General features: G+C 41.7%; 1 protein-coding gene across 3 annotated transcripts in view; it reads right to left on the bottom strand.

Annotated features, from left to right (window-relative positions):
- Nucleotides 1-18,601, bottom strand: part of DUSP22 (dual specificity phosphatase 22) — a 62,812-nt gene extending 44,211 nt beyond the window's left edge. For all 3 annotated transcript variants that reach the window (XM_047102829.1, XM_047102830.1, XM_047102831.1), the window contains exons 1-2: nt 18,322-18,601; nt 4,728-4,761 (exon numbers count right to left, since the gene is read on the bottom strand). In XM_047102829.1, the coding sequence (XP_046958785.1) occupies nt 4,728-4,761; nt 18,322-18,342 (55 nt within the window). In that variant the 5' untranslated portion in view covers nt 18,343-18,601. The remainder of the gene's footprint in view (nt 1-4,727; nt 4,762-18,321) is intronic.
- Between the last annotated feature and the right edge of the window lie 295 nt (nt 18,602-18,896).

The raw sequence follows: 18,896 nt of genomic DNA, 5'->3' as shown, positions 1-18,896 counted from the left end.
AAAAGGGCCCAATTCCCTCTGCTCTGACCCTGATCCCCAAGCCATGTTCTGAGTCATTTCCCAAACAACTTTTGCCTTCCAAGTTGAGAATCTGCTCAGTGGTGGGTAAGTGATTCTGATCTGTTTTGTAGTTCTACTTCCCACTGTGAAATTTAATGAATTCTAGAGTTACAAATTATTGTATGTCACAATAACTTCTAGAGTTATAAATTAGCTGTTAGTGAGTTCAACTTTTAAGTGGATACATTTCCAACCTGGGCTGAGGGCCAAAATGGGGCAGTTCCTACCTATTCCCTTCTTTACTAAATGTGGGCTCTAACATTTATTGGTGTTGACCTTGGGCAAGTTTTTCTATGCCTCACTTTTGTCACCTTTAAAGTGGGAAAATGGTTAGAGTACGACCTCAAAGGGCTGCTGGAAATACTAAATGATATGCTTAGAATAGTGTTTGGCTGACATGTAGTAAATGTCATCATTGCCATCATTATTATTATCATTAGCACCAGATTAAGTTTCAAGGCTGCAGTATGGGCTTCAATCTCCATTACCACTGAATGTTTCCAAATACATGCTTATTCCGAAGACATCTGAATTCTAGCTCTTGCTCTACCACCTGATGCTCATCACTCACCATCTGATTCTCTTAGGCTCAGTTAACAGCAGATTACCAAAGATCAGTGTTCACCAGGTCAGCCTTATCTGAACAACTGGGGAACTACCACTGGGAACCATGGCCACTCTCACTGGCAGACGCAGAACAAAGGCTCTGAGACCTCAAGCATGTCTCTATGTACATAACCAGCACACACATAAGGTGTGAGCTTATTTCCCACATTTCTAGAAGTTTGTGGACACCTTCAAACAAGGACATGTCCTCTGTCAGTTCACATCCACTTTGGGATCTGCCAAATTGTGAAGCAGCAGATAAGCCTAGCCTCTTGTCCTGGAGCTCCTCGTCAAGCTTCCACTCCTGCCTTCCCTCTTAGCTTCTAGGCAGAGCCAGCTTTCAGCAAAGACACCTCAACTGAGAGAACCTCATCAAAGACCAGACTCCAGAAGCTGGGTTGGTTTGTGGGTTTTTCTCTAGGTAGAAAAATCACCAGGTGTTGGAAAACCATTTGTGATTCATTGCAAAGTTAAAAAAGAAAAAGGAGGAAGTTTCTGGGTGACATGTAAAGGATCACACTGGAAGGAAGGAAGGAAGGAAGGAAGGAAGGAAGGAAGGAAGGAAGGAAGGAAGGAAAGGTAAGGAAAGGAAGAGAGGCAAAAGAGATGGGGGAGTGAAGGAGGGGAGGAAGGAGCCAGGACAGGAGACCATTCAATGATTGGATTGAAGAGACCACAGCCATTAGAACCAAGGCCTGAGTAGCAGTGCCAATCCATGCTGTAAAACAATGAAGATCTCTCAGAAAGGCAAAAAAAAAAAATTCCATTAATTTTTCTTTATACATTTTTGTATTGGTTGTTGTGTTACAGTAGGCATGTGTTATTTGTAGTTTAAAAAGAGAAGAAAATGACAAATGAGACATCATGCTAAAGCACCTATGACAGCTGGATTCACTTTCCAGTCTAGTTCATCCTTATCACAGCCCCCTTGGTGTCTAGGCTGTGTAATGTGTCTTAGGGTAACATCTGGCTCATGTGCGGTGGGGGGTAACCAGATTCCAAGGCAGACTGCCTCACAGCTTCTCTCCATGGTAGGACCTGCTCCCCTGTTCTGTACCTGCTCCTCTTGACTTTGAACCACTGAGGACTAAAATGTACATTCATGTCAGACTCCCAGCACAGTGCCACACACATTAGGTACTTGCAAAATGTTTATGAAATTAATGAATTAATTCACAGGCAACTGTATGGAGAGCAACACTTCCTTCCAGACTCTTGTCCATTCACTGTATCATTATTCCTTTGTTTTAGATAAGCCTTACACTTGGTAAGTGTTAAATAAATGTTTTGTGAATTAATGAGTGAATAAAAAACGGCCACATACTAATGTCAGAATAAATGAAGACAGTGAAAAAATATCAACCATCTGAACAGGAGAGGTATGGGCTGGTGTAGACATCTCTAATGGGTAAAACCCACAGCAAGAATCCAGGAACTGTGAGGGATTCCCGTGACACTGAATACTTAGAAAATAGGTATAGATTTTAGTACAAAGAGCTTAAATTTTTTTTAATGTTTATTTATTTTTAACAGAGAGAGAGAGAGAGAGCGAGCATGAGCATGAATGGGGGAGGGGCAGAGAGAGAGGGAGACACAGAATCTGAAGCAGGGTCCAGGCTCCAAGCTGTCAGTGCAGAGCCCAAGGTGGGGCCCAAACTCAGGGACCATGAGATCGTGACCTGAGCCGAAGTCTTATGCTCAAACGACTGAGCCACCCAGGCACCCCATAGGACAAAGAGTTTTAAATGTTCCCTGTAATTATGCGCCCATGACCTTCTAAAAGAAAGTAACCTACTATGAATAAGGATAAAAATATCATAAACTGTTGGCAGACATACTTAATTGGGTTGGTATTCATTACAACTTGTAATTTGTAAACACTTTCACATAGCAATTCTACTTCTAAGAATTTATCCTAAACTCTGTTCTCAAACACAAAGACATTCCCCTCTCTTTATGAAAGTAGTTAATAACTCCCTAAGTAACCCCAAAAGATAGTTGCTTCTTAATGTATTCCAGTACTACCGCCTACCTACCACAAAGTACTTGCTGCTTTTTCAGAACTACAAAGCTTACTAATTTAGGAACTCCAGTACTATTTTTAAAATGTTCTAGTAGCAATTAGCAGCTGTCAGCTCCTTATGCTCAATTCTCTTTGAGGTCAATTAACAGCACTAGGAGCCAAAAGGGGTGGTTGGCAGGAGAAGAGAAGGAAATAAACATTATGCAGAGAATTAAAAAAGAGCAGCATTATGCATTTTCTCATTCAATGTGGTTTCTCCTGAGGCATTTTTATTAATCAGTGGGTACAGAACCTAACATTTTCTGGGCTGTCCCTATGTGTGTTTTATTGGTTTCTCATGTACCACTTTAGCAAGATTTACTTTACAGAGCTAAGTCTTTTTTGATGGTTTTGGTGAGTAAATATAGCATCCTATAGCATTTTTTTTACTAGTGCAGAATTGTTTGGGGGGAGAAAACCTGATACAGATTCACAGGGAAATAGATATACAGTAATGGGATCTCACAGTTAAGTGATTTGTGGATATAGTCATCATATGGCTATGAAAGATAGGTGTTCCTTTATGCATATTTTCAGTAATTATCTTAATGGTTAATTTCCTATGACATTAAAGCAATTTAATATATATTGGGGGGAAAAAAAGATTGTTTTTACAGTCATTTTGAACTTGAACTCAAATTTAAGCAACAACTTCAAAACAGACAGGAATGTATTCTGGTTTGCTCCAGGAGGGAGGAAATGCAGAGCCCTCTGAGGAGGTTAGGCTCTCTCCAACAGGCAGGCTTGTTTTTGCAAGTTTCCTAGGTCTACTCCATTCTATTAAGTATACATATCTCCAGTGGTAAGGAACCAGTGTCTTCACTTAAACACACTCAGAACATCACATGGAAGGGGAACTAGGCCCCTCCCTGGAAACTAACAAAAGCCTGTTCACCCTTCTACTGCTGAAGAGCATTTTGAGACAGATGAGCTACAAATAAAAAAAGTCAGTAGCTAACAGTGAATCAATACACATAGAACAAGATGCAGAGAAATATGTAAGAAGAAAAGTCAACACAAGAAGAGGATAATCTACCAGAGATAAAATTACCACTTATTTTTCCCAGGTTTCTAAAAATGTATTAACAATAACCAGAAAACAAAAGTGATAAAAGATTATAGATAAGTTACATGGCTGCTAAATGTGCCTTTTAGCCATCTTCTTTTGATAATAACGTTCCAGCAAGCATGCAGAATTAAAATGAGGATCAAAGGTAAGTTGGAACCTATGTGGCCCCATACCACTCTGTCAGCCATTGGTTAAGGGGTTGAGCACAAGTATGAGGTCCCAGCAAGGGGCCTGGACAAAAGTGGTGGCTATGTGCAGATCAGATTTTGTATAAACTGAGTCGACACCTTCACTCAATCATGCTTGAGAAGCTTCAAGCTGATCTTTTAAGAAATAAACTCACCTTTGGTGGGAGCAGCCCAAAATGTCCATCAATAGATGAAAGGTAATATATATATATATATATATATATATATACACACACACACACACACACACACACATATATACATACACATACACATATATATATACATATATGTATATATATGTATACATATATACATATGTACACATATATGTATACATAAAAAATATATATACATATGTATACATATATATTTTTTTAAGGCTATATAGGTATATGTAGCCTTAAAGAAGAAATAAATTCTAACACATATTACCATATGAATCAACATTATGATCAGTGAAATAAACCAGACACAAAAGGACAAACACTGCAAACACTAAAGCAGTACAATTCAAAGAGACAAAAAGTAGAATGGTGGTTTCTACGGGGCTGAGGGTGGGGGAAATAGTGCCTAATGGGCACAGAGTTTCAGTTTGGGAAGATGAAAAGAGTTCTGGAGATGGATGGTTGCAGAGCAATATGAATGTACTTAATGTCACCTGAAGTCTATACTTAAAAATGGTATAAACGGCACATTTTATATTATGTGTATGTTACCACAATAATAAAAGATAACTCACCTTTGAAGTTGCCAATGTATAGGCCAGGCAGGATCTAAGAGAGAGACACAGATCAAATGTGAGTGTTACAGACTTGAAGCACACAGAGGCTGGGCCCTCACCACAGCAGTGGGAGCACAGCCCAGGCCTGTTGCCTCCCATGCCCACTTCCCGGCACCTTCCTATATGGACAGCATAGATGACTGGGCATCCTTGTTTCCAGGGCTCTGGCCCTGCCCACAGCCACTAGAAAGCCTGCTCAAATAGCTTGTGAATAGTTGCATGTTGGTACCCATCAGCTCATGGGACTTTAAAGACCAGGATCCCCCCACAGATCCTCACAGAGAGCCGCATGTTCTCCCTCACTTAAGCCCTGCAATGCTCCTTAGCATTCTGAGAGTACAGCCCCAAACCAAAGGGGCCCAAATCCAAGCCGTCTACCACTCCTCCCTACCCTTCCCCCTCTACTCCTCCTTTTCTCATAACACCGTAAATACCCTCCCCCCCCCCCCCCCATCTCATAGCTCCAGAAAACCTCCCTTTGCTGAGATCTTGGTGTATGCTCTTTCCAAGTCTGGAAGCTATACTCCTACTCTCCTCATCCCTCAGGTCTCAGCTCTGACTCACACCCTGGGGAGGCCTTTCCTGAGTCCAGAGTCTGGGGTAGGCCCCAGTTTCAGCACCCACAGTCCTTGGTATTCCCCTTATAGTGATGATGTCACAGGGTATTGCTAGATGAAGGTCTGTCTCCTCTGCTAGGCTAGAAAGCTCTTTGGACAGCAAACACATCCTCTCACTCACTGCTGTATATCTAGCTTCTGGCCCAGGGCTTGGTTCATGATTACTATTCAATAAAGAATTACTAAATGAATGAATCAACTGTGCATTTAGAAATAAATGCACAGGTTAATAAAAGCATACGTTTGCTCCAAAATGTCTACTTCTCCTAAGGCAGTGGTTCTCAAACAAGACAATCCATCAGAATCACCAGAAGGTGTTAAAAATTCAGATTTATGAACAAGCCCCACCCCCAGCTGCCATATAGAATGATTCAGTAAATCTGAGATAAGAACCAGGGCAGGGTTTTTCACACGCAACTCCCCACTTTGCAAAATACAAAGCTAATTCTTATCTGGCATTACTTTGTATGAAGAGTTTGAAATCCAAATACAGACACTGCTTTTGGAAGCTGACATGATTTTCAAATGCATACAGAATACTGGCCACTGCAGACCCTTGGTGCTACCACCCCACACCCTAGCTCCGTTCGCTCCACCACCCCTCAGCTCCATTTGCTTCACACTCCCTATTTTTATCCACTCCCACCAAGAAAGCTGAAAGCAGCATGTAGTAATATTCTTCACATGCATGGATTTCTTTGAGCATCTTCCTGACAACCAGCTACCTTGCTAAAAATTGATAGCATCTGTGCAAGTCACTGCAGGCAGAAGGTACTGTGTCACTGTCAAGGCAGCCTGCTGGAACACAGCAGTACAGGTCTAGGGTTAGCTTCTGTGCTGGGGTACAGAGGTTGCCAAGCTGAGGGGCCACAGAACATAGCGACCAAATAGGGATACTTGTGAGAAGGAAAAAATAATTTATTACTATAGCTGACCCTTGAACAATGAAGATATTGGGCATCAACCCCATCCACAAAGTTGAAAATCCATCAATAACTTTTGACTTATCCAAAACTTAACTACTAATTTAGCCTATTTTTGACTGGGAGCCTGACCAATAGCCTATAAATGCATATTTTGCATGTTATACGTATATTAAACTGTATTCTTACAATAAAGTAAGCTAAAGGAAAGAAAATGTTGAGAAAATAATAAGGAAGAGGAAATACATTTACAGTACTGTAAAAAAAAAAATCCTTGTACAAGTTGACCCTTGTATTTCAAACTTGTGTTGTTCAAGGATCAACAGTACTCCAGGACAACAGGCAAGACCCAGAAGTGATCAGGGCATGGGGATGTGTGATCACCATGGCTCACTGAGTTTGGAGAGTTCCCTTGGGGACTGAGAGGTCAGTTATATTCATGACTGAAGTCACAGCACTGAGGCAAGCCAGGTTAGATCTGTAACCAGGAACATGTGAAACAGTATCTCAGGGGAAAACACCAGCATCCATTGCCAAGGAGCTAAAACATTTGACAGGTCTTTCTTGAAACATAATCAGTCTTTGGGATTCTCCTGGGAGGAAGGGTGGAGAAAATACTGCATTATTCCTATTTTAAAATATAAGAACAATACAAGTTCATCTTAGAGACAGATCAAACTGATAGTCTCTGGCAGCTCTTGGCTGCATAGAGCTTTTTCATATGCAATCTCCTGTTGTACAGGGTCTCTCCTATCTTTATTAAGAGGTAACATTAGATACTAAAGGGTATAATCGTCACATGGCTCTGTTGGCTGATAGTACCAATGACTTCCTCCTTGACCAAACTTCAGTTAGGCTCCTTTGAGCCTTCCTCTTGACTAGGCCTCATCTGTGGCCTGCCACTTTTGGCAAAGAATCCTGCTAAGCCTGTTTAGTAAGAATCCTCCCACTCTTGATATCCAGTCAAGCTCATTTCATACCTTTTATACCTAATCAAGTTCTTTTCAGTAATTTTCCATCCTTCCCTCAACTTGCCTGTTGGCTAGAAATCCCCACTTTTTCCTGTTGTATTGGGAGTTGAGTTCTGTCACTTGCAATAGTACCTCCCCCTATTTCAATAGCATCAAATAAGGTCTTCTTTACCACTTTTAATAAGTGTCAGAATAATTTTTCTTTTATAACATTGACCACAAATGGCTCCAGATTCATAAAATGGACAATTATAATGAACTATAAGAATGTGTATTTGCCAAAAATCACAGAACATATAACAGCAGATGAATGGTTTACTGATTTCTGGTCACACGTGGGCAGCATGCTTAGCACTCAGGATATAGGGGTGATGGAGAGAGACATGGCACTGCCAAAGGCCTACTTCCCTTGTGGAACTCCTTGCCTAGGGAAAGAGGAGGTGACTTGACCACTCTGGGATCGCCAAAGATTTCCAGGAGGCAGCAACACTTAGGAGACCTGCAGTTCAAGGGTAGTGGGCCAGGAGAGAGGGAAGGACAGGCAGGGGAGCAACAGAAACTGCCAGTAGAGAGAAAGAAGGCCAATATCCACCAGGAGAGAACATGAGGGAGGCAGAGACACAGAAGGAAGAACAGGAGGCTGTGGTCCAGATTGTGGACCAGGCTGCATGCAGCAGACACAGACAGCCATGGAAAGCTTTCAGGGCTCTAGATTAAGTACCACTAAACTGATTAAGATGTGTGTAGCCATTAGCAATATCTTTTCATATATTTTTATTTAACATATCTTGGAAATGTCATGATAAAAATACAGGAAAGGTAAAGTTGTATATGTAGTCAATGTATTCATTATCATGTTTACCTCTGTAAAGGGAACACTGGGGGCTGTGGGGAGGGTCCAGGTAGGGCCACTTTGTATTGCTGTTTGCACTTTTCTATATGGTTTGGATGGTCTAACTTCATGCGAGCATTACTTCAATTTACTTTTCTTTTTAAGTGTATTTATTTTGAGAGAGAGTGAGAGAGAGAGAGAGAGAGCGCACATGAGCATGTGCAGAGGAGGAGCAGAGAGAGAGGCAGAGAATCCCAAGCAGGCTCTGTGCTAACAGCACAACCCAAACATGGGGTTCCATCCCATGAACCATGAGATCACGACCTGAGCCAAAATCAAGAGTTGGACACTTAACTGACTGAGCCACCCAGGTGCCCCTACTCTTTTAAGTCAAGAGGGGTTATTTGGGGAAAAGATTATGGCCCAGTTTTTCTTTTCTTTTTTGTACTTCTACTACTTTCTCTTCTAAAATAAATACGTTTCATATTATTTTTTAAATAAAATAAAGCAAGAACTTGAGATCACCTCTCTTCCTTGCTCTAAGAGCCATGGTTTTATGATTGCCTTTTTTTAAGTTTATTTATTTTGAGAGAGAGAGAGCACAATCAGGAGAGGGCAGAGAGAGAGGCAGAGAAAGAATCCCAAGCTGGCTCTGCACTGTCAGCACAGAGCCCAATGTGGAGCTCGAACTCACAAACTGCAAGATCACGCTCTGAGCCGAAATCAAGAGTCAGATTCTTAACTGACTGGGCCACCCAAGTGCCCCAGTTTTATGATTCCTAAATCCATCCTTTAGAAGCCAACGCCAGTCTGGCTTCCACTCCCTGCAAGGCTATCTAAAACCAAACATTATCTTCCCACCCACATTATCAATTCAAGTCTCCTGATGATGTATGTCACTTTCTCCCAGTCACCCAGAGTGAAAACCTGGAGGCTACTCCCACCACAGTACCTCCCTCTCTCTTCCTTAATGCCTCTCTCTCCCCAGTGAGTTACAAATTCCCAGAACAGTCCTGGCTCCTTGGCCCAAAGCCACCACCCCAGATCAGAGCCTCAGTTCATATATGGGCTAGAGTAGTATCCATTGAACTAACTTCTCTGTCCCATCAAATTAATTTTTAAATGTCATATTCTCACTGGGTCATTTTCTAGATGTTTCATAGCAAACCTTTTATTTTCTAGAAAAAGAAAGCCAAAACTGAATTTTATTTTTATTTTTTAAAATATGTTTATTTGATTATAGTTGATACACACTGTAACATTAGTTTCATGTGTATAGTGATTTGGCAATTCTATACATTATACTACACTCACAAGTGTAACTAACATCTGTTACCATATGACACCATTACAATACCCTTGACTATACTGCCTATGCTGTACCTTTCATCCCCATGACTTACACATTCCATATCCCCACCCCCCTTCACCCATTTTGCCCATCCCCCCCACCACCTCCCCTCTGACATCCACCAGTGTTTTCTCTGTATTTATAGGTGTGATTCTGCTTTTGGTTTGCTTATTCACTTGTTTTGCTTTTTAGATTCCACATATAAGTGAAATCGTATGGTATTTGTCTTTCTCTGACTTATTTTAACTGGCAAAATACCCTCTAAGTCCATCCATGCTGTTGCAAATGGCAAGATCTTGTCCGTTTTTATGGCTGAGTAATATTCCATGAGATAGATAGATAGATCTCACATCATCTTTATCCACTTGTCTATTATGACTCTTGGGTTGCTTCCATATCTTGGCTACTGTGACTAATACTTCAGTAAACATAGGAGTGCATATATCTTTTCAAATTAGTGTCTTCATTTTCTTTGGGTAAATACCCAATAGTAGAATTCTTGGCTCATGTGGTATTTCTATTCCAAAACTGAATTTTAACTGAAAATTTCAACTTGGCTTCCACAGGATGGTTCCAACTTACCCCTGAAGGATTTTCCCTATTTCTCTCTAATATGCAGCCAAGTCAAGTAACCCCCATTTTCCTATTACCCCTTACTGGTCCTGCCTTGCAATGTCACATTTCTTTGTTCTCAATATTCTCTTTAAACAGAGAAATAGTCCCCACTATTTGGGGTCCCTCATCCCCCTTGGCTATACTAAAAAAAATATAAACACTGTAATGGACAATTATTTTATTTTATTGGTTTCTTAGCCACGGAAACCCTTTCTTATGTTTGAGGAATCCCCCCCACCACCCACTTTAGAGTGGTGGGAAGCACAGCCTAGCTTTTACTACAGAAGCTGCAAATACCCAGATATCTACTTTCATTTGTCTTTGCTGCTGTGACATGGAAATGTGACCTAAGTGCAAGAGGTCTCCACATCTGCTCCAGACTGGAAACCAGAGATAACCCAGAGCATTCTCTCCTACACTAGGGGCAGCAGGGCTGGTAGCACATCTGGAGCCTAACAATAGCAGCAGCAGTATCTTTGGGTAGCCCCAGAAATGCTCTCCCCAGACAAGTTCTAGGATCTGCTTCTGGCAGGGTAGCCTTAATTTGGTTCTCCAGCCTTCCTGGCCATCCTACCTATTATACCCAAAGCAACCACATTTGGCTTGTGTTGCTTACAACCACAGCCCCCGATGCAGGCCTTTCAACCCAGACAAAATGCACAAATGCAAATGAGCTGCACAGACCTTCAGGCAAGTCACAGACTAGCAAAGTCCTATCCACCCTGTAAACAGCAGCACCACTGGCACTCCCAGAATCAGTTAGAGATCACTCTGACAAGAGATTCCTCCCTTCTCTGGACTCTATTAGCACCCCATTAAACACTTACTTCTACTCCTTAATAGCTCCCCAATTTATTTGCTCCTCTTGAAACTTCTGTTTAGTACATTTGTTCAGCTTCCTCTAGCTTATTGTAACAGCCACCTAAAGATCTCCCTACCTCTGGACTTGTCCCTCAAAAGGAATCCTCAAACTCCCCTCTAAGGTGCAAAGTTGAGTATGTAACTCTTCAGATTAAAACCTTCTCAGGGTTCCAAGTATCTATCACCATGAAACCTAAATCTGGCACTTCAAGAGAGACCTTCACGAACTCAGGTTGCTATGTCTTCAGCCACAGCCCCATGCCTGCTTTTTACCCAAACTTCCCCATAGCTTTGTGACCACACAAAGATGCAGAGCGGGACCCCCAATTCCAGCATCCAGGTTTTAAGGGAAACAGCCCAATTTTCAAGTGTTATCAACTATATAAAAAAAAAACCCACCTTAAATATTGGGAGGGAGAAGCACAGGGGCCAGTGTTGGAGGAGAGTGGCATCCCTTTGGGATGCCAGAGCAGAGTGCTGGCAGAGGAAGGCTTAAATTTACCAAAATCAAACAGCCAATTTACTAAAAATAATTTAAGATGCACTTTTTTTGCATGCATTTAAACTTTTATGATTTAATTTTTCAAGTTTTTATTTAAATTTCAGTTAACATACAGCATAATATTAGTTTCAGGTGTAGAATTTAGTGATTTATCACTTATATACAACTCCTGGTGCCCATCACAATAAGTGCTCTCCTTAATATCCATCACCTGTTTAACCCATCCCCCTGCCCACCCCCTTTCCAGCAATCCTCAGTTTGTTCACTAGAGTTAAGAGTCCGTTTGCTGGTCTGCCTCCTTTCCCACCCCCTCCATGTTCATCTGTTTTGTTTCTTAAATTCCACATATGCAAAGAGGTGACAGAGCTATTTCAGTCAACTTTTAACTCCATTTTCAAGACCAGGAGAGTAAACTAGTGTTTCAAGGGCTGTAAATAGAAAGTGAATAGCTCAATCCCAGTTTCTTTAGTTTCTTCCATATAGAATTACACAACAAGATAAAGGAAGGCTACACGACTGGCCATCGGCAGAAAGAGAAATTACAGTTTTGTTTTCAAGAAAAATAAAAACCCCATGAATATTTAAACTTTTACTCCAGTCAGCTTCGTAATTCAAACTTGAAACTCAAAACATTTGACCCATCCACTTGTTGCTGGTAATCCTTAAGTACAGATAAAGAGAAAAATGAAATACAATCATTTTCCAGCATAAAGATGACTTGTAGAGGAGATCATGGAGGAGCAGAATGTTCATCTGGGACAAAGTGGCTGATCAATCAGTCAATTCATGAAGTCTGAGCTCAAGCCAGAAGCAAGAACGCAAAGCACATGAAAATCATTACCACCTGGAAGGAAAGAAAAGCATAGACCAAGGAAAGAAGTGTGTATATGCAGTTTGGGAATGTTCTATGACTCTAATAAGAACTAGATTGGTCCTAATCATTTTTGGGCCTCCTGGAAAATAATTGTTCTTTCCCTCTTCTGAGAATGGTCTTCCTCCATTGTTCACCTGGGTGGCTCCTTGTCATTTAGATACTCCATGAGATGACAGCTCCTGAGATGGTCAGCTTTCCTGACCACTAAACTCCCTGACACCCTTCATCACACCACTCTGTTATTTTCTTCATCTTATTTATCAGAACTTAAAATTGTTTTATTATTTGCTTGCTTTTTTGATTGACCGTGAAGGAGGTCTCTATTGTGTTCCCTACTCTGTCTCAAAAGCCTGCCACAGAGTCTGGCACATGAAGAGATAATAAAAGGTGATGGAGCATAGCATGAACTGCAAGAGAAGATGCTCTCTGGCACTACACTAGTCAAAAAAGATTCTTGTTTTCTGATAAAAGACTGTCTGCAAATAGAAAATGAAGGCAGACTCTTGCAGAAATACTTTGAGACCATGCTAAATATTTTCCATGGTTAATGGATCCTCTTCATCAATATTGTTCACACCCACACTATACTAACACTGGCCATACAGAAATACATAAAACCAAATCCTTAGCCACAAAAAAAGCACTTATGAACAAAATAATACTACTTCTAAGGCAGTAAATATTTTGAGTTTATTTTTTAAACATTTCTCTTAGTGCTTCAGGATGCCATGGAGTCTAAGAACACCACCCAAACAGATTTAAGAGATAAAATTCCCGATCAGGCAGCAGTACAAGGTCGTGGGGAGTAGGAGAATCTTAATTCTTCCCAAGTCAGAAATTTCTGGGTTTCAAAGCCAGGAGTAAGTGAGAGAGTTTTGGTGGATTCTCAGAAGGGTTAAATTTCACACACTTTCTTAATGCCATTTGGCCATGGACTTAACCAGTTTGCATTTACAAAAGGAAGAAACTGAGAATACTCTCGTATGCACTTAGAACATTGCCTTAAGCATCTTTCCTTCAATACAAAATAAAAACATAATGTTGAAAAGAAAAAATATCCAGAAGGTAGTACAGAGGACCAAAGACAGAGATTACCAGCATAGAGCAGTTTTTATCTGTACAGCTGTGTACATGGTATATTCACCTCCTGCAGAGGTACTCCTCTTGTAAGCTGCCTGGGGCCAGGTGGCAGGGTCTTCTTGTCTTTGACAAGAAGCCCAGTACAGGCTCTAGCACAGTGCTTTGACAACAGCAGGTGTTCAATAATATAATATGATGAACAGGGGGATGAACAGATGAATAAATTATGAAGGTGGCCAAGTCAGGTGCTGTCACATGGAAACAGTGGCATTCATAGCACAAGGATGTCTAACCTTCCAGCCCCTTACTATACAAAAACAGAGCTTCTCAACTTTTAAGGCCCTATTACACCTTTTGATAACAATCTAGTCCTAAGTCACACACACCTTCTCCTCTGAGTGGAGAAGCCTAGGCCAGTGGCTCTCAATGGGGGATGATTTTGCCCTCCAGGAGACACCTGGAAATACCTGAAGACACTTTTGGTTGTCACAATGGGGGAAGGGGGCAACTGGCACCAAGTGGGTAGAAGGCCTGGAATGTTGGTAAACCTCCTACAATGCATAGGACAGCCCCCACAACAAAAATTGATCCTGTCCAAAATGTTAATAGTGTATAAGTTGAGGAACCCTGCCATATGCTTAAGGAGGCATATTCATGTCTTTGATCTTTTCCCCTTGAACTAAACTCCTCTCTCAACTATACTCCCTTATCTTCCTAAGCAGAACACAGCTATCCTAAACCAATGTTATCACTATAACGATTAATGGGACAAATCTAAGAATACTGATAGCAGTGCATATTTGTACTTTACAGTTTGCAGGAATGTCTTCTAATAAATTCTCATTTGCTTCTCTCAAGAATATTGGTAGTATCTGGGGGAGGTATCATCATATTTGTTTTAGAGCAAATAAAACTAGATAAGCTAACCACCGTCTCTATGAATTGAAGGAGGTAAAAAAATTGAAGCTCAGAAACAGTAAGTGACTTGTTCAAGATCACACTCATGAAGCAGCAGAGTGGTAGAGATACCCCAAATCAGGCTTTGTGATAGCCCTACCCCTCTGTCTTTTACCACGGTGGTGGCCCAATGGAAATACAATGTGAGCCACACGTTATTTAAAATTTTCTAGTAGTCACATAAAAAGTAAAAAGCAGATGAAATCAATTTTAATATTTTACTTAACTGAAATATATTCAGAATATATATTCATAATATTTATAATATACAACATACAAACTTATTTCTGTAACCAATATGTAAAATTATTCATAGAATGGTTTACAATTTTTGTACTGTCTGGTGTGTATTTTAAACTTAAATCACATCTCATTTGCAGTTAGCCACATTTTATTTTTTAAAATCTTTTAAAAATATATTTATCTATTTATTTTGAGAGAGAGAGAGAGAGAAAGAGAGAGTGCATGCATGCAAGCGGGAGGAGGGACAGAGAAAGAGGGAGACAGAGGATCCAAGCAGGCTCTGTGCTGAGAGCAAAGCAAAAGAAAACTTAGGAACTAAACAATGTAGATTTTCTTACGACTGCTCCAAGAATAGCAGTTTTTATTTATATTCCATGTCCTCATGGAAGATGTTCTCATCAATACATTCCTGTCTCTTGTGTGGTAAACATCATGTCTCAGTTAGGTGGACACAGCATATTACACAGGCAATTTAAGGGAATGAGGCTTCTGTGTTCTGGCCAGTTAAAGATGTGAGGATGTAGAGAAAGAGAACACAGCATTTGTGATCTATTAGTTTTGAGCCTCATGTCATGTACCTATAGCATATAAAATCTAACCCTGACTATAACCCCGGGAGGTCTGTCTTTTCCTCTTTGTGGGAAATGGACCATCAGAGAGATTAAGTAACATGACTAAATTCCTAATGCTAGGTTTGGAACCTAGTTTCCATTGATTGTGAAGGTAGTTAGTGGAGGTCTTTTCTTTGTGCTAGGATGGCAGTTTATCCCGAGTGAATTCTAAAGACTCTGAAAAATAACTTGATAAAGCTCCCCAGAGCTCCAAATTAATTGCAAAATAGGAAAAGTCATCTTTTCTTTTCCTTCATGTTTGAGATTCACAAAAGGAGGAGAGAAAGGCAGGCAACTAAAACGATTCCCAAATAGATTCTCTGAATTGGCCAAAACTGTAATCACTAATGAGTTTATGGTGTGTCAGGCCCTATTTCGAGACTTTACCATACAGAGCAACTCATCTGATCCTCACCATAACCCCATGAAATGCTATTGTTTTCATCCCTTTTATAGATGAGGTGCACAGAGGATAAATCACCTACCCAAAGTCACCCAGCTGGTAAGTGGAAGAGCCTGGACTCAAAGCCAGGTGTCTGGCTCATAGCTACAATGCAGAGTGCCTCACTAAGATGCTAAAGATCAATCTAGTAAACATCTATAGTGAGATTAGAGTTAAACTAAATAGCCTGTTGCACGAAAATGTCATGTTTCTGTAGAGTCTTTGAAAATTCCCAGTTGATGCAAAGCTCTTTCAAGGGTCTGAACCTCCTACTCTTTTGGGTGAGGACCTATAATGGAAACTCCTATACTGTCTTATTAATTTTAAGTACTATAATGTCCCATTACAAACAAAAATCTAGTCTCTCTAACTGAGCAGTATGTCAGAGAAATCCACTCTAAATGCTTCTCCAAGTGCATGTTTTTATCTCAGTCAACCTGAATTACTCACCTAAACGTGGGATAAAGAAAGCACTACCATTATAGGTAGGATGTGAGGACCCTCTGGTTCTGACACCTTAACCCCTGACTGACTGCCAGGGTTGGTTTACTTCATTCAGAACCCAGCTGCCCAAGCTGACTGCCTCTTTTTTCCTCACTGCTCTGTGTCCTCCAAAAGCATCCTGCCTTGTGGAAATCAAGCTGTCCATGGATTTCATAGGAAACTCACTTGTGACAATGGAGGCAAACACCTCCGTTGGTTCAATTGCTGGTCTATACCAAAGGTTCTATGAAAAACCTTTGTGTCATTTACCATTATACTCTCCCTCTGCCCTTACAACTAGCACAGCACAGCACGTTAGATATAATGGTTCTGTTTACAATACAAGATGGTTAAGATAATAACAACAAGAAATGTATTACTTCTTCAAAAGATAAAAATCATGACTATGACTGTTTTTGCTGAAAAGCCTTAAATTAATTTTGAACATTCAGGCAATTATTGGTATTATGTTCTTTGACTTATAATATTAAAATACTACAAATTAAATGCTGAAACAGGTGGAGAGTGAAGAAGTCAAGTGGAAAAAAACTAGAAAGAACTAAAGAAAAGCTAAGGTATGACTACAACTAGTGGGAAGGCAAAAAGAGACCACAAATTTAAAAAAGCACCTTTATTGTTGTTTTCATTTAACAAGCAGAAGGCTCATGGTGCTGATGGATTTCAGTGCTAATGGGGACATAATGCAAGTATTTACCCAAGAGAGAAATAGTCTGTTTCCAATCTTGATCACTGCCCCCCTCCCGCAACACACACACACACTCAACACACACACATACATACACACAAGGAATACAATTCTGGTTACCAAAAGCCTCAGATATGCAGGCCTAAATCATACAGTAGTTCTTCCATAAACTGTGTCTGCAGAACACAATAAACATGAAACAGGCAGGTGAAAAAACTTAACTGGGTACACAGGATTATGCCTGACTGAACTCTTCTTCCCAACCTTGAGTTCTAATACTCCCCCATCCCACTTCACACTCTAGCTGAAAGAACCAAACCACTGCTGACCCCTGTGCACAAAGAAAAAAAGAAAAGAAAGACAGCCACATTGTTATACCCACCAACTATGAAAGCTGAGTCTGTGTGGAGATGTGGGTGTGTGGAATACAATGGAGGCAGATCATTTAAAGGCCTATGAAGAGGTACTTATCTTTGGTGAGGACTTTTAAAAGTTTTCTAAGTCTCTCCTTTAAACCAGTAGTACCAGATCACAAAATCCTTAACCTTGTGGGTGACATGAACCCCAGGCAACTCTCAACTACAGGGCTAAAACCTGGTATCTTCCATTGTCAGGAAAAACACAACCTGAGAAGGGGGTTCTGGGGAAACTGGAGAGTAGAGGGTGGGGGGCAAAACAGAGACAAAAAGAAGAGACCAATACGGATTTTCTGTGAGGCAAAATCAGCACAAACAGCCAAACAGGTTGCCCTTGCTGCAGAAGCCATATTAATCCAGGATAAACCAAATCTGAATGTTTTCTCAACAACTCCCTCCCCTGCCAGGTAACACCTCAGGACTTAGGTCTCTGTAAACTTCTTTGTCCACATGAAGAAAAAGAAGAAGAAGAAGAAGAAAGAAGAAGAAGAAGAAGAAGAAGAAGAAGAAGAAGAAGAAGAAGAAGAAAGAAGAAAGAAAAAGAAGAAAGAAGAAAGAAGAAGAAGAAGAATATGGGAGAAACAGGAATTAAATAGCTACTCTAGTTTACTAATAATGTGGGTGGTGATGCTTCAAGAGTCGACTCTGGGAGAGAAGGGGAAGGGAGAAAAAGAAACCACAACCCCTCTGAGCTCAGCTGAGGTCTCCGCCGAACAAGTGTCAACGCTTTTAAAGAGCACGGCTTGCTCTCAGTCGCAAAGCACACAGGATGGCAGGGTAGGTGCGGAAGACTGCTTACCCAGAAGCCCGCAGGAAGCTGGAGACGGGGGCACCTCAAAAACAAAAACATCGCGAGCACCACTACAGGCGCGCCGCCCCGCCCTCCCGCTCCCACCAGGGGAAAGCGCACCCGGTGTCAAAGTCGCTGTGGAACGGAACCTGGCCAGACAGGTCGGAGCGAGAGCAGGGCACTCGTCGAGGGCTCTCTCCTTGCCCAGCAAACACCAGCCTCGGGGAAGGCTGAAAAGTGTAAGCAAAACCAGAACAAATGAAAGAAAGACACGTTACCTTGTTCATCCCATTCCCCATGGTGGCTGAATGCGAACTCTAGCACCCTTGGTAATGAGGTCGCAGGCTCACTAAAGGCATATTACAACACGAGGAGGAAGGAGCAGGTGGGGCGGGCGGGGGAGGAGGCCCTGGGGAAGAATTTCGTGCTCGCAGTATAAACAACAATAATAATAATCAGGGAGATCCAGGCCACTGGGTTTGCTCCAGGGAGCCGTCCTGGACTCTAAGGCTTTCCGCTCGTCCGACCCGGACTTCCCGGACGAACAGAGCAGAGGCACTGGCGCCCTTGCCGGGAAATGGTCTTGCTTTGCCAGTGCACGCCCCTTGTGCGCCCCAGCGCCCCTCCCTGGCCGGACCGGCTCCCTGGGACTTGTAGTCTGGCTCCCGGCAGCTGCAACCGCTCGCTCCGCCCCGCGCGGCCTACAGCTCCTTGGCGGCGGGAGCCGAAACCCAAAGCGCACGCGCAGCGCAAGCCTCTGGGGCTGCTGCGGCGCGCGTTCCGGGAGGTAGACTGAAGGGCGGGGGCGGGGGCGGGGTCTGGTGGTCGCGCAGGCACCGCCTCTACCCGGCCG

The sequence above is a fragment of the Lynx rufus genome, unplaced genomic scaffold (assembly GCF_022079265.1).
Source record: "Lynx rufus isolate CCGP_SWC_20201006 ecotype Redwood Valley unplaced genomic scaffold, mLynRuf1.p SCAF_6, whole genome shotgun sequence".
In the NCBI taxonomy this organism is placed as follows: domain Eukaryota; kingdom Metazoa; phylum Chordata; class Mammalia; order Carnivora; family Felidae; genus Lynx; species Lynx rufus.
The sequence above is the reverse complement of the archived record's forward strand: the minus strand, read 5'-3'. Positions and strand labels throughout refer to the sequence as shown.